A 16144-nucleotide genomic window follows, 5' to 3' on the forward strand; every position below is an offset into this window, starting at 1 on the left:
GGCTGCTCCCAAAAACAGGCATCTGTGGGGCTGCGGTGGGCATGGCCTGCTTACCCAGGGCTATGGCTGAGCACACAGCCAGCAGCCCGTGCCCTGCCCTGGGCGCTCTGCTTAGCAAGGTGCCCTTCCAGGCCTTATTGCAGCTCTGCCTCCTGTGCCCAACCTGCTTCTGAGCCTACACCCTCAGACCCAGCTCGGCTGAGCAGTTCTTCTTTAGAATCTCAACACCCAAACCCCAAAAACCACACTAAGGAGAGGTCAGCATCAGCCTGCCCGGCAGGGCAGAGCACCCGTTTTGCTGGGGGCCCGCGTTAAAGCGAACAGCAGCGGGCGGACGGGGGCCGGCACAGGAGGGCGCAGGACACAGGGAGCTCCGCGTGGACTGGATGAGCGCAGGAACCGACCGCCGCGCCCGGCGCTGCCGCGGTCCTCCGCGATCCCATCAGCCCCCGCGGCGGCGGCCGCTCTGGCCACGGCGTCTGCGCGCGGCTCTACTGCCCCGGCCCACAATGCACTGCGGCGAGCGCGGCCCGCGTGCAAGATGGCGGCGGAGCGGCAGGGTGGCCGCGGCGGGGCGGAGGAGAACAAGGAGAACGAGCGGCCGGCGGGGACGCGGAGCGACGGCCTCAGTGACAGCCTGGGGTTGGAGAGTATCCTTCGGAACGGCGTCGGGATGCGGTGGGATGCGGCGGGATGCAGGAGGCGCGGCCCTGCGGGGCGGTGTGGACGTGGCGGGGTCGGGCCTGGCCGCTTCCCTCAGCGCCGAGCGGGGAGCATCCGCGCCTTTCCTCACGGGGAGAAGGGGCCGGGAGGGGTGAGGGGAGCGGGGCTGCGTGGCCTGGGCTGAGTTCTTCTGTCTGGATTTGATTTTGGCCCTTTGAATGGTGGCTTTGTTCTGTTCGCAGCTCCTTCCCAGGTACACGTCAGCTTTCGGAGCAGAGCTGAGCGCCAGGCTGGGTGCTGTGGTCGCAATGTTAATGCTTGGAGGGGGCAGCAGTGGATAAACGTAACGGGTGTGCCGGCAGCTCTGCTGGATTTGAGTTTCTGAAGTGTGATGTGGCATGGAAAGCGGCTTTGTGTGTGTGTGTGTGTGTGTGTGTGTGTGTGTGTGTGAAATCTGTCCAGCTGCACAGCTGTGGTCGGGCTGAGTTTTACCTTCTGGGTGATCCACGTGAAACGAGGCTGCGGGTTTCAGGTCAGCATATGGCACATGTTAGGAGGTGTGTGACTGCAGAGCAGGAGGCAGAGCCAGCCACTGCTGTAGTGGGATCATAGGGTGGTTTGGGTTGGAAGGGACCTCAAAAATCATCCATTTTCAGCCGTTCTGCTGTGGGCAGGGCAGCCAACCACTGGAGCAGATCAAGATGCTGAGGGCCCTGTCCAGCCTGGCTGTGAGCACCTGCAAGGATGGGGCATCCATAGCTTCTCTATTACTGTCAGGGAGAAAACCTAAGACAGCAAACGTGAATTAAATAGAGGATATGGCTTCAGGAAGTAGTGGCACAGGCTAAGGAATTAGTTTGAAAAAAATCTTTTTAGAATCCTGGAATGGTTTGGGTTGGAAGGAACCTTTAAGATCATGTAGTTCCAACCCCCTGCTGTAGGCAGGGACAATTCCCACTAGGCCAGGTTGCTCACAGCCCCATCCAGCCTGGTATTGAGTGCTTCCAGGAAGGGGGCATTCACAGCCTTGCTGGGCAGCCTGTTCCAGTGTCTCACCACCACGACAGTAAAGAATTTCTTCCTAATGTCTAGTGGTAAATCTTAAGCAGGCAGCAGGAGTGAGGAATGTGTGCCCTCCTATTCGTTGCAGTCTAACTCTTAGTAATGCAGGCTTGCAGTGCTTAAGCTGTGGAGACTTTTTGATAGGCAGCAGTGATTCTGCTCAGCACTCTATAATACACGTCTCCTTTTCCTGAGAGATGGGATGTTTAAGGGCAGGAAGGCTGCCCTGTTCCAGTTGTGTGAACTGTCACAGATAAGATGGGAGGTGCTGAGGTGTAGGTAGGGCAGGCAGTCACACTGGCCCAGATGCTTAACCTTTTTAGCTGGGAACAAAGTATGGCAGCAGGAGGATCTTGTGGTCCTCTGTACACAGAGATGCTTGCAGTATGTGTTAGTCCTGCCTGTCACGATAGACAAAAAGCTCCAGGTAAGCAGTGGAGATGATTCTTTCAGTCACTTCTTAGAACTGTGGGTTTGTGTCTTTGAAGAGCTTTTGGGTGCTCTCCACCAGCTTCTGTTGAGGGCGTATTTGCTTAATGGAACTTACTGCATTCTTTGGGGATAGAATGTAGAACTGATAGCACGCTGTACTGTCAGCCTGCCTTAACACAAGTCCCAGTCCTTCAGATTGTGAAGGAATCCCAGCAGCAGCATGGCTTACGACATGGGGACTTCCAGAGGTACAGGTGAGTGAGCAGCATGGATGTCTTGGAGTTGCTGTCTGTCTCACAGCTGCTGTGACTTGGTTTGCTCTATTGGCACAATAACACTGAAATATAAACCTGCTGTAGCAGTCAGCAAAATCAGTGTGCCAGGTAAACATCTCTTGTCAAGTTGCTTTGTGTCTTTTTCCTAATGAAGCCTAATTCTTCTGACTGTTCCACTGAGCAGTATAAATACTGCTTCTTGTTTTGGAGTTCCTTTTTAAGGGCTTGCTGACACCTCACTGTGCTCTAACACACAATGAGCGAGCATAAAGTTAGACAGCAGGGAGAGCATTATTCTGATTTTTCAAGACCAAGACTTGTTGCGTGTCCTCCCGCTCTTATTCTGTTTATTAACCACTGCTTTACAGGTCATTTCTTAAACACCTCTCACCTTATGAAGTTCTGAGTTGTACAAACAATGCCTGGCTCAGCCTTTGGTGGCGACTTTCCTTTTCTGATTGGAAACATCAGCAGACATCTGCACAACTGTGGCCAGACTGACCTCTTCTTTCCCTTAGGGGTTATTGCTCCCGGCGGCTGAGGCGGCTCCGAAAAACCCTCAACTTCAAGATGGGGAACAGGCACAAGTTCACTGGGAAGAAAGTAACAGAAGAGATTCTGTCAGACAACAGGTATGGCTGCTGGCTGGAATCCTGTGTTAGTGAGTGGTTGCTTTCTTCCTGAGCATTTGTTTTCATGTGGGCGTCGTGGAAAATGGTTCTGTGCAGCATATGTAGATGTATTTCTATGAAGACATTTGTGCTGTTGATATTAATAAAAGATGAATGCTCTGGCTGCTGTGCAGGGGAGGGGAACTGCTCGTGTGCTGCTTTCATCTTGTGAATAAATGGGGAAGGAGCAGCAATAGTCAATCCTTTTTTTTTTCTTTTTTTTTTTTTATACCTCCCAGTCACTGAAATGGCTTCTTTTCATAGTAAAGATTACCTGGGTATTAAAGAGGAAATGCTTACAAAAACATGCAGCTAGGGGAGCCGTATGAATGCTGATAATTCAAGTGCTGCAGCCAGCAAGGACGTGACAGGAGATAGAGCCCATTGCCTTTGAACAAAAGCTTGCAGTTTTTATGTAGGCTTCCAACACCTGGCAGAGTGCTTGTTTGGTATGTGGGCATAGCCAGGGGCTTGGGCTCATTTCCCAGCTTTTAGAAACACTTGCAACATGTGCTGTGTTGTCTTTTCTTGGTGTTGTTAAGTCAGACACGTTGCAGCCTTAGCTGTGGGGCTCACAGATGTGTTTGCCCATTTTGAGCCTGGTTGAAAAGCAACCTGAGATCACAGATCGCTTCTTCTTAGCAGTGTTTGTGCTGCTACAGAATTGTATCAAAATCTCTTCTTCACAGAGGATGAAGGGACCTCAAGGATCACGAAGCTCCAACCCCCCACCAATGCAGGGCCACCAACCTCCCCATTTCATAGCAGCCCAGGTGCCCAGGGCCCCATCCAACCTGGCCTTGAGCACCTCCAGGGACGGGGCATTCCTCGTTTGACTAATTACACTTCTGTAATGAGAAATACAGAAGAAGAGATAAGGATAATACAAGTTTATATCCTCATAAAGTGCAGAAACAAAAATGTATGCCTTTTGTTAGCCAAGCTAAAGTTCTGTTGGCCAAATCACGGGTCACTGGGCAAAGAGCTGTCAGCGATGTGGCAGTACTTGCTTCAACATCATCATTTTCTCATTAAATCTTCCTCTCTCTGCAGGTATTTGCTGTTGATTCTGATGGATGCAGAGAGAGCGTGGAGTTACGCCATGCAGCTCAAACAGGAGGCCAACACGGAGCCTCGCAAACGCTTCCACCTGCTGTCCCGCCTGCGCAAGGCTGTGAAGCATGCTGAGGAGCTGGAGAGGCTGTGTGAGAGTAACAGAGTGGATGCCAAAACAAAGCTGGAAGCTCAGGTATTCACTGATGCTTTGGTCTCGTTTTACAGCTCAAGCCAAAGAGGGAACTTCTGGATTTTAGGTGAAGAGATTGTCCTCACCTGGCAGTAGGTGATCAGGATGGGCTGTTTCTGGAATCAGGTGATGTCTCCATGCTTGGATTCACTGGTTCTTGCAGCTGCTAGGATTGGAGAAGTAACAGTGACACCAGCCAGGCTGAGGACTTTTAAGTTGTTTATGTGTGTCCAGTGGTTGTCTTTACTTGAAAAAGCAACAGTAAAAAGAATTGGTAGGGAATAAGTTCATAGAATCATGTCATAGAATGGCCTGGGTTGAAAAGGACCACAGTGCTCATTCTATTCCAACGTCCTGCTATGTGCAGGGTCACCAACCTGCAGACCAGGCTGCCCAGAGCCACATCCAGCCTGGCTGATACATCACAGCCCTATAAATATACTTACCTGTTTTCTGCTTCTTTGATGTCCCAGGGTAGACACCAGGAATATAAGCTTTGTGGCTTCAGTTGCTGGAACACAGAAAGCAGCTGTGTTGTGAGCCTGGACTCTGAATAAGGGTTGCAGTGGTTCTCAGCTAAATGCTTGTTTTGTGGTTTGCTGTTGAAAAAGATGTCTTGTGACATTTGTGGGCCGTGTTGGTTATATAACAAGCAGGAAACATGTTTTCTTCCATCTCCTTAGCAATGTCAGTTCAACAAAACAACAAAAAACCCTTCCTTAGGCATTAACGTGTAATTTAAATGAGTTTGTTTCTGTGGGAAGATCAGACAACAAGGGTAAGGGATGATCACTTACTCCAGATGTCACAGCAGCCTTTATGCTAAGACCAGGCTGTCGTGGGAAGATCAGCTCACTTACCCTTGTGTTGTCTGCAGGCATACATGGCTTACCTCACAGGGATGCTTCGTTTTGAGCACCAGGAGTGGAAAGCAGCAATGGAGGCTTTCAACAAATGCAAGTGAGTCCCTCACTTTTAGTAAACAGCATGGGGGTAAGCATGGGGTTGAAGGCTGCACGTGCAGTAGCTGTGAGCTGATCAGGTGACTGCATTCAACCAGGAGGTGCCACTGAAGAGTAGCAGTCTCCAGATTATGGACATCCCACTGTGGTGTTAATGTGTGTTTTTCTGCTAGGACCATCTATGAGAAGCTGGCCAATGCTTTCACAGAAGAACAAGCTGTGCTGTACAACCAGCGTGTGGAGGAGATCTCTCCCAACATTCGTTACTGTGCCTATAATATTGGTAAGGGAAGTGGCTGCTTCACCTCCAGGCACAAATGAGCTTGCTCATGGGAAGGGAACATTGGCTTCTAAATACTGCTCTAAGTGACATAGGAGCAAGCCTAGATACAGACACAGTTTTCCAGGTTGTTTTTTTTCTTTAAGACAAAATATTAATTCTTAGTAGTTTGCATATGAAGTCAGAATAAAAATAAATGTGTATCCTTCTTGCCCACAAATCCCCAGTTCTCCAGTATAAGGTGTGTTGGTTATCCATTAAAATAATTTCTGAATTCAGATGAAATACACCCTGATGTGTTAAATCTTACAGGTGACCAGTCGGCTATGAATGAGCTGATGCAGATGAGGCTGAGGTCTGGTGGCACTGAAGGTCTTCTTGCTGAAAAACTGGAGGTAACTTCCTGAATATTGGAACCCAAGCATGCAAACATCACTTCTTTGAGCATAAATATTGCTGCAGCACACCACTAAGAGCCAGTGCATATCAGGAGAGCACGAGTAAGCTCATGTGTGGGAAGCCACACTCCTGGGGAAGTGGGGGGAGAAGGCTTCAGATTTCAATGTAATCCATTCTGGATTCTTTAAGTTTGGATTCGTTATGTTTGGACTCATCATCTCTGTCCATTCTCCACAGGCACTGATTACCCAAACTCGAGCAAAGCAGGCAGCCACAATGAGTGAAGTGGAGTGGAGAGGAAGAACTGTTCCTGTGAAGATAGACAAAGTGAGGATCTTCTTGCTGGGCCTGGCAGACAATGAGGCTGCCATTGTCCAGGTAAGTCAGGAACCATCTCCAATGTCTGTTCTAATTGTCCTCTTTACTTCACCCTGTGAGACAAAACTTGATGCCTGGGCTGTAACCTTTTCTCAAACTTGTGGTCAAAAGGCTAAAATTAAAAGTGGAGAAGTATGATGCTCAGCTGCTCCAACTGAAGACAAGCAGAAGGAAACATTCTGTAAGGATCACCTCTTTCCAGCAACAAAAAGCACTTCTGCCAGATGAAGTAGCTGCTCTGAAGTTTAGAGCACTCTCTTGTTGCCTTAAGCAAATCTTCCAAAGCAGGAAGATGATTGGTAAATGGCAGGAGGCAAATTCATCTCGAATGTAACTCTTCCAGAAGCACACACTGTGCACGCTTTTAATACTGCAGCCAAGAGTTTTCTGTGGTGTCCAGATGGTCTGTTCTGCAGACAGCATCTTGGAGGAGGCACTGCAGAGGTCTTTAGCAGCAGCTGTTGCCCCTGATGATGGACTTTGTGGAGCACCAAAAAACTGCACATCAACAGGAGAAAAATGAGGATAAATACTCATTTAAATGATAAAATGAAAATCTCACAAAAGCATACGGCAGGACAGGGGCAGGAGATAGTAGTAAGGAGGCAGTCTGATAGGACAGGTAGGGTAGGAAACATTAGTGTTCACTAGTTTTGCCAGGCTATAATGACTGGTGGTGCTGTTACAGTTTTAGTAGGTATACACTGGTATGGCCAGCAGGTGGAAGTGCAGCTTAGAGTTCCTGCTCCCTGCTTTAATTCCCATCCTGTGAGAGCAGCAGATGGATGGTGTCAGTGAAGTTGCCCTCTTTGTTCTATAAGGCAGTGGCAGAGCAGCAACCTGAAATCTGTAGTCTTGCTTTGTGGTCCTTGGAACCTCTGTAAACAGGAATTGTGTCATCACAACTAGCAGTGGTGAGAGCTGAACACAGAGATCAGTATTTATGTTACCAGAGGGCTGGAGCTGGGCTGTTCTGCAGTCAGAGGGTCAGCTGTGATGGACAGTCCAGCTTCACCTCCATGAGCTGTCACTGCTGGGATCTTTGGCACCTTTCAGCTCAGAGGAGTAGCAGAAACTCGTGTATCAACAGCATTCCTCAGAGCTCGTTGAGAAACAAACACAGGTGGATGTGCTTTGAGGAAAGGCAGAGATTCTCAGCCTCCAGTGTCTTGTTGGCAACTGGAGAAACAACTCCAAGCTTAAAATTGTTTCTGCCATCCTTTTTGTAGACTTGAATGCATGACTTCAAGAGCCACATTGGTTCTCCCTAGGCAGGTGCACTTGTTTCTCAGTTTTTCTCTCTGCTATCTTGCAAATCAGAGCACGAACGTATTTCCATGCACAACCTGCTTCACCTTAGGAATTTCTGCTTAGAAACGAAAGCTTTTGTTCCACTGCATGGCCCAGCCCTCTCCTGTTTGTGCTTGACTGATGATCTCTGTCTGTTTTCATTTTTGTGCGTGCAGTGAGATGGCTGCATTCTGCTGGGTGAGGCTGAGAATGCTGCCAGACTTGTCTCTGGTTGTTCTCAGTAGTCCATCCCACCTCAGAAGTTCCTGCAGCACACACACACACACACACACCACCCCAAGAACCCCCCCACCTCCCTTTTAGGTCAGGATAGGTGAGGCTTTGTGAGGCAAATAACAAAAAAATAACATTCCTTCCTAGGTTTGCAAACCTTACCAGAGGAGAGGCTGTCAATGGTAAAGCTCAGCAGTTTTTCACAGGAACTTAAGCTCTGAAAAGAGGGAGCTGTGCAGCTTTTCTGAAAGTAATACAAGCAAAATGTCTTTGGGCCGTTGGTTTTTGTTTTCTTTTTGGCCAGTCTCAAGCTCACTGCATTAAATTTTGCTCTTCCCAGGTTAATCATTCCTACAATTGGTGAGGTTGGGATTTGTTTCTGGGCAGTTTCATTTTGCCAGATCAGTCAGAGTGGTTTGGGGCACGTTGTTTAATTGGCTGTGCCAGTCCATTTGGCAGAAATCAGGCTTCACCTTGGTTTTTTTGTGTGGTAGTGGTAGTTTGTTATTGCTTTCTTCGAAGGTGTTTCCAAATCTTGTTTTGGGGGGCAGGAGGCCAAAAACTTCTGCATGTTTTGATCAGATTTGTGTGACAGCAGAAAACGCCTAACAGCTCATTCACAGCTACTGAAATACAGGCCTGCTTAAAAAAAAACCAAATGCTTCAAACAAACTAATTATTGCCACTGAGCATCACTCAAGTGGGAGTGTAGAAAAGATAGTCATCTAGGAGTTTGTAGCACGAGAGGAAAGGCTAAATCAGCATAACAAGAGCAATCTGCATTGGTGCTTTGCCAGGTCAGTAAGGCTCAGCTCTTCTGTTGGTTGGGCCTTTCCCACAGCACAGCCCAACCTGTGCAGTTCTCAGAGCTGCTGTGGGCTGCTGGGATGGCAGCAGCTGCAGGGTGAGGTGAGCAGAGCTGCCTGTGCTGGGCCTGCAGTGCTGTGGAGCTCTGACCAGCTGCCCTACAGCTTCTGTTCAATTCCTGGCACTTGGTCTCCTGAAGTGCATCAGAACTGCAGGTTGGGTTCTGTCTGCCCTGGGTGTCGATGCCGTCGTTTGGGAGGAACTTGCTTTCATCCCCTCTGTTAACACTTGTACTGTGGGATGCGAAAGAGAGAAATGTGTGACAAATGTCTTCATTCTGCTCCCCTCTCAGGCAGAAAATGAGGAGACCAGGGAACGTTTGTTTGAGTCTTTGCTCAGTGAGTGCAGAGACGCCATTCAGGCGGTGCGGGAAGACCTGAAACCAGACCAGGTAAGCACCAAACATCAGCAGTCCTACATTTAACTCTGCTAATATAGCTTCTAAATGTAGTTCTGCTCTGGGACTGATTCATTATTGTCTAGCTTGCTTAACAGCAAGAATCTTTATTTTGACTTTCTTTACTAAAAATTTCCATGGTAGTTTATCACCTCTGATTGTGTTCAGGGTCGGCAAGAGTGAATGACAGTGCAGAGTTGATTCAGCTCTGTGATTCACCTGACCCTCGAGTTGTTCCTGATGTTTTCTTTCACCAGCAACCTGTGTAAGCATTGTCACACAGCATTTTGTCCCTGATTTCCACAGAAGCAACGGGAGCACTCTCTGGAAGGTGATTCTGGGAAGGTGTCCAACATACAGTACTTACACAGGTAATGGGCAAACACTGCTGCCAGCGTGAAGAAATCACACTCGTGTCAGTGTTTTATTTCTGTTTGTTTTGTTCTATGAGGGTTTTTTGTCTTGGACCTCTCAGGTCTCACAGGATGACTGTGCAGATAAGATCTGATTCATGTGGCTTTGAAAGGATTTTACTTAAGACTTCCAGGTTGACTTTTCAGATGGTTCTGCTCCTACTAGTATCAGCCCGGATGGGGGGAGGAGCCTTTTCAGAACAGAGCCATGGCCCAGCAGTTCCCACAGCCCGCTAATGAGATCTCTTTGCAGTTATCTGACTTACATCAAGCTGTCCACCGCCATCAAGCGCAATGAGAGCATGGCAAAGTCCCTGCAGAAGGCACTGCTGCAGCAGCAGCGCTCAGAAGAGGATGGCAAACGCACCCCACGGCCCCAGGACCTGATCCGCCTTTATGATATCATTCTGCAGGTGGGTGCAGAACGGCCTGCCTCCACTTTGTCCTCCCTGCACTTTGTCCTCCCTCCCATTTATCCTCCCATGCAGTTTTCCTGTAGTTTTTCTGACTGTTTCATACAGCTGCCGTAGTTTCTGCTGGCTGGAAAAAGCAGCAGCTCAAAAAGCCCTGTGCTTGTGCTTCATAAGCAGTTTCTCCATTTCTCACATATGTTTTCAATTAACTGTGGGAGCCCGTGGCTCAGGAGGTTCTGAATGGGAAAGGAGGCTTAGGAAAGAATTACTTCATGTGAAATCTTAGGAGTCTTTGTCCTGATTCCTGTTTGTGTCAGGAAATCTGTCCTGAGGGCAAACATGTACAAGTTTCAGTCAGTGTCCTTTGTAAGATTAGCATACTGATAATTAGAAAACTGGAAACTATGTTCATGGGAGTGCAGTGCTGAGTATTAAAAGGGCCAGCTTTCCAGATTCCAGAGGAAAACAACGCCTGAATTTGTTGCTCTGTTTTGCACAGAACCTCGTGGAACTGACACAGCTTCCTGGCCTGGAAGAGGACAAGAATTTCCAAAAAGAGATTGGATTGAAGACGCTTGTGTACAAAGCTTACAGGTGACTGAGAAACAGCCAGGTGCCCTCCAGCAGGCATTGCACATTCAGAGGTTGTTATCCCAAGGCTTTATGCACATTACAGGACTCTGATGCAGTTTCCTCTGCCCTTTTGTGAAATGAAGAGTGGTTGCTGAGGGGAAGCTGGCCAGACGTGCTTAATGGGCTCTGTTATCAGGGATTTGAGTTGTGAAAGGTATGGATAACAAACACGGTCACGTCAGGGACACTCTTCACTGTTGCAGGTGTTTCTTCATTGCACAGTCCTATGTACTGGTCAAGAAGTGGAGTGAAGCCCTGGTTTTATATGAAAGAGTGCTGAAATACGCTGGTGAAGTTCAGTCAGGAGCTGGAGCTTTTACAAACAGCTTGAAGGTAGGAACCCAGTGCTGTGTGCAGAGTGGAGCTGAAGCTAATGAGAAAGCCTTGGCCCAGTATTTATTGTCAATTAGGCACCAGGCCATTAAAATTCAAGGCTGATCTTCAAGTGGCAAAATTAATAATCTGAGTATGACTTCGTGACCTGCTGTACTTTGTAGTGATGTGGAGATGTTTTGACAGGCCGTGTGCTTTGGAGGAGGTGGCCTTGCTGTAAGAGCTCCCTAGCACTTTTCCATGCTTTCTGTCATGCTGTATTTGTGGCTTCTTAAGGGCTGTCCTGGAGTTTGTCCTCTTCTGGAAAGGCTTATTAGCTCTAGCACTTAATTTTTCAGTCCCTTGTCAGATTTTACTTTTGCCCTCACTCTGGCGTGTCTCAGCCTTGCACTTCATTTTTTTTCATGCCCTAGGAGCTGCCTGACGTGCAGGATCTGATCACTCAAGTCAATGCAGAAAAATACTCCTTGCAAGCAGCAGCTATATTGGGTGAGTTCTAGAATTGTACCAGAGTTATAACTTGTCTTGAATAATGCTCCTGCAGCTGTTCAATTTCTTTTAGTTCATTTCTGAAGTTCAAGTGTCTTTCCACATAAACTCTGACTTATGGAGGCTCCTGAAAATGGTTTCTTCCCAGTTGCAGCTTTTCAGTCTGCTTGTAGTGCAGCTAGGCAACCATTGACTGGACGCTTGGCATCTTGCTCCCTGCCTGGAGTTGCAAATGTGCTTCCTCAGGACATGCATCTGTTTTGGTAACCTGCTCAGAATACTTTGTTTAGTGTTTAATTTTCCTCCTGCAAACAAATTGGGTTCAGTACGTAGCACTTCCTTGACAGCAGCACCAGCTCTCGTTGACCTTACCTTATATTTGCCTATCTGGGAAAAGTGCTTAAGAATGTGAGTGTGGACCAGGTTAGGGGAGCTTGAGGGGGGTGGATGAACTCTGTGACTTCTTGAGCTGCTGGTTTTGCAGGGCCTGCTGCTGGATAAAGATAAGTGACAAACTGCCTTGTCTTTTATTGCCTCTTATTGGTGTTGTCTTTCATCAGCTCTTGCTTAACTCAAATTGGTGCTTCTTTCAGGAGCTCCTGCAGCCGTGACATGGAGAAGCTCTCCATCACTGGAGTGCTGTGGGGGCTGTTACTCAATCTGCGTGGTTCTCTTTGTCTAGAAAGCAAGCTGCCTCTACCACAAATGTTGTTTTGTACATCCCAGAAAGCAAGGACACAGCTCAGCCTAGGGAACAGCTGAAGATCTTGTCTATTATCCTTAGCACCTTTTCTTTAATTTTGCAGATGCAAATGATAATCATGAGACTGAGTCTCCGTCTCAGGTCAAGGATGGCAAGGTAGGAGCTAAGAGTTCTGTCAAATTAAAGAAGTGCTCTTTAATGAATATTGCTTTAAACCTGTTACCTGAGTGTCTCTTGAAATCAAGAAATGTCAGGTTAATTGGAGCTCTGTCAGGACTGCAGTGGGTGAGAGGTTTTCGTCGTCTTGTTTTCCTTCTGTGAGTGCCGAAGGTGGATGACAGGGTGGAGTTCCTCAGCTTGGAACAGCTTGCAGCTTCCTACGTGCCGCTTTGTATTGTTGTTTGGTTAGCTTTCTCCTTGTGTTTGAGGAGGTTATCTAGAGCAAGGCTTTGGGAGGGGATCAAAGCATTCCCAAGGGCCCAAGCTGTCACACGTGGGATTTTCAGCTTTGGTCAGTGCTGCTGATTTCTCTGTGCCTGGTGGGCTCGTGGGCTGTGTTTAACTTGCCTTTTTGCATTGCTCTCTTTCAGCCACTCTCAGAACGGTTTGAGACCTTCTGTCTGGATCCTTCTCTAGTCAGCAAGCAAGTCAGCCTCGTGCACTTCCCTCCGGGCTTCCAGCCCATCCCATGCAAACCCTTGTTCTTTGACCTGGCCCTTAATCATGTTGCTTTCCCACCTCTGGAGGACAAGGTGGAGCAGAAGGCCAAGAGTGGCCTCACGGGATACATAAAGGGCATCTTTGGATTCAAAAGTTAACCAGGACCCCTCTGAGGAACAGAGGTTTTAATCTGTGTTGAAGGAGAAGCTCCAAGAGGTTCTAGGACTTAAACATCTGCACCTGAAACCAACAGAGGGGGAGGCTTTGCCATCTTCTTCCCCGTGTTCTGTGTGTATGTCTGTGCACTCACACTCTCTCCTGGTGTATTAAAGACAAGCAATCTGTTCAGAAACTTAAGTACACTATAAAGAGCTGAAAATAATTTGGAGCACAGACACCTGGCATTCTGCTCGGAGGAGTTGGAGTGTGCTTGGTGGCTGTGCTGGGGGTCGGTACACGTTCACTTACAAGGCATAACTTGATTCTCCCCCTGCACTGTTATTTGGCATGGATTTTGTTCCAGAAATTCGGGTGTGATGGGGAAATGAGGCGACACTGGAACAGTGTGGGAACAGCCAGGGGGGGCTTCTCCTTGCCTTTCAGCTCCCAGCCCCTGCTGAGGATCATGTATAGTTACGTCAAGAGAAATTTCTTTATTGTTTAACATTCAGCAGTCACAAACCAGAGCCTCTTTCCTTATCAGTAAGGATGGTAACTCTTGTAGCAAATGCTAATGGTTACCCCTGTTGTGTTGGCGTGTAACTGGAGTTTGTGCTTGGGGCTGATAGGGTTGTTCTTTGTTGATCCACGCTCTGTTAGGTGACTAAATGCAGTATCAAACCCGTTGCTGCAAGGCTTTTCTTGGGAAGCTGCAGCTTTGTGGGTGGCTGTTGGGATAGCTGCTTGATCTTCACGGGAAGCTGGGGCTCTGGGTGTTCATTCTATCTCTGATCTAAACCTTGCCTGTTGCTTTCTCCTCATCCTTTGCTGGTAGATGAGCCCCACAGCAGAACTAAGCGACTGCTGGGTTCTTGAGTGTTGGCTCTTGGTTCTCCTGAAGCAGCTGGGTGCTGTGGTGATGGGCACTTCCAGAATGCCAGTAACTTCATAATCGCATTCATTGAAGAGGGAAGGGGGGAGGGAGGAAAAAAAAAGCACATGGGCAGAACTGGTCCTAAATAAAGTGTTTGGAAGCTCTCATCAGCCACGTTTGGGTTCTCAGTGTTTGCAGCTGGGAGTGGAATGCTGTATTGTTCTGCCTGCCTTGTCTGCACTGTGCCATGTCTCTGTGTTTAGGCACTGCAGTTAATAGGGGTGGGAGCAGAAGAATGGCTTTAAATGATTTGACTGTTGTGGGAATGATGAATGAGGGGAATTAATTCCCATCATTTCAAGCTGAATGTTTTCTGCTTTGTTCTGAGCTTGATAGGTGGGTTCTCAGAGTACAGAGCAGCTTTCAAGAGGAGGAGGAGGAGGAGGGGGAGCCTCTTGTTTTGTGTGCAGTTCTTTCAGTGGAGATTTTTGGTGTTCTGGCAAGTTCCATTAGCCCACATACAGCAGGGGGTTTCACAGCAGAGGGGAGCTGTGGAAATGAAGCACTGAGGGCTGTTCATTCACCGGGTGATGATTTCTAGAACAGCCTTGGATGGCAGACTTCCCATGAAGCCAGTTTCCCTTTGCACGAGGAGAGGTCATGCAGTAACTGAGCTGTCAGCTGGTTGATGGCTTTGTGGTGCTTTAATCTGAGCTCTCTTCTGCTTTTCTGCCATCAGTTTGAGAGCCGTCATCCTGTTTGTGAGCCAGGCTCCTTTCTGCCCTCCTGCCACAGGTCTGTGGTGCCTGGATTGATTCCAGTGAAACTGGTATTGCCACCACTCTAATTTGTCACTGTTACAGAAAGCCAGGAGCAACATAAAGCATCGTGTAGAAGATAACTGATTCGTTGGATGCAGATAAGGAACCTGCAAACAAATAAAGTCCTTTTCCTGACCTGTGAGGCGTGCAGTTGGTTGAGCGCTCTGAGCATTCAGAGGACGGAGGCTTCGGAGGCAGCCTGACACCAAAGGCTGGAATGGCAAAAATAAGGGGCGGGCAGCAGGAGTTGTGAGGGAGCAGCACAGACAGGTCTGAAATGTTTGTACAGAACAGAAGGGTTCTGGTGTGTGTTCAGTTGTGCCACCGGAGCACGGAGCAGAGTGCGGGTTGGTGATGGTAGAAACCTGCTTCCTTATTGTTCAGCTCCTCGGTCAGACTGCTGTTGGCTGCGTAGGGCGTTCTCTCCTCCCATGCCATGCAGTCCTTGGCAGTGCCCTCGAGCAGGAAGCAAAAGGTTGTGATGGCCTTCAGTCAGTTGTGCAGTGCGGTGCCTTTGGTCTCACAGTGCTGTTTTATTATGGGCCGAGCAGCTCGTGCCTGCTATGGCTGCATCCATCAGAAGATGGGATCCATCGCTGCTGAGGGCTGCCATGGTCAGGTGGTGCCTTCAGCCACGTTCACTCCAGGGCCCAGTGACAGCAGGTTGGTGTTGAGGAGCTGATGGATGGATGTCAGTAGGGGAAATGATGAACGTCAAGCAAAGCAGGCGGCTGGAAGAACCAGGGGAGAGGTAATGTGGGATGGGAATAGTCTGACCTGGGAGCTCCTAGACAACACAATCTTCCTTGTTTTTAAAGGTGGTGTTTTAGAGTTGTTACTACAACAAACCCACAGCGCTTTGCAATGCTTCAGAGTGGAAACATTCCAGGTGAGTGGAACTGTGCCTGTCGCCCTCTGAGCACACAACCAGCTCAACCAGCAGCTCAGATGGAGGGCTGGGAAATCCCCATTCTCTGACAGCAGGAGTGATTCTGCCCACCCCATGGCTCAGGGTGTGATTTGAGATGCATGGGTTGTTCCAAAGCACGTAGGAAAAGGTGGAGGTGGGTTGGCTTGTGGAAGAAGCAGAGAGGGAGGTCTGATGAGAGCAGGGAAGGATGCGAGGCCGGTGCCCCCAGACTCTTAACAGGAAGCTCCAAGAGGAAGTATGGAACACGATAAGAGGAGTGCTGAGCCTGGGGCTGTGCTACTGGCTGTGGCTGCAGCCTCTGCCTTCTCCCTGTCCCTGCTCTGACCCGAAGTGCTGAGCAGCTCCTGGCTGCGTGGGTCACTGCTGCAGTCCCTCTTCTCCTGGGATTTGTGCCTGGGTCTGGCACAGCAAAGGTTGGTGCTCTGGGGGTTCGCCCTTAAGGTGAGGTCAGCTCAGCGTGCTGCTTGATGGCTGGGAGCGGCTCGGAGCTTTGTAAGCCAGCACAGTCACTGCTGCTGTGGGAGTCGCATCACTGCAGGAGCCTTGGTGGGCACCTGGA

General features: G+C 48.7%; 1 protein-coding gene across 1 annotated transcript; it reads left to right on the forward strand.

Annotated features, from left to right (window-relative positions):
• The first annotated feature begins 541 nt into the window (after positions 1-541).
• On the forward strand, positions 542-14789 carry SRP68 (signal recognition particle 68). Its single transcript, XM_042833380.1, has 16 exons — positions 542-650; positions 2345-2411; positions 2951-3064; positions 4157-4352; positions 5227-5309; positions 5485-5594; positions 5904-5986; positions 6228-6368; positions 9052-9150; positions 9463-9527; positions 9823-9982; positions 10482-10576; positions 10819-10948; positions 11362-11437; positions 12244-12296; positions 12731-14789. The coding sequence occupies exons 1-16, from the start codon at positions 542-544 to the stop codon at positions 12956-12958; spliced, it is 1809 nt and encodes a 602-aa protein (XP_042689314.1). The 3' UTR covers positions 12959-14789.
• The last annotated feature ends 1355 nt before the right edge of the window (positions 14790-16144 follow it).

Source organism: Centrocercus urophasianus, unplaced genomic scaffold (genome assembly GCF_019232065.1).
Source record: "Centrocercus urophasianus isolate 14NV4802_14NV808 unplaced genomic scaffold, USGS_Curo_1.0 seq_41, whole genome shotgun sequence".
NCBI lineage: Eukaryota > Metazoa > Chordata > Aves > Galliformes > Phasianidae > Centrocercus > Centrocercus urophasianus.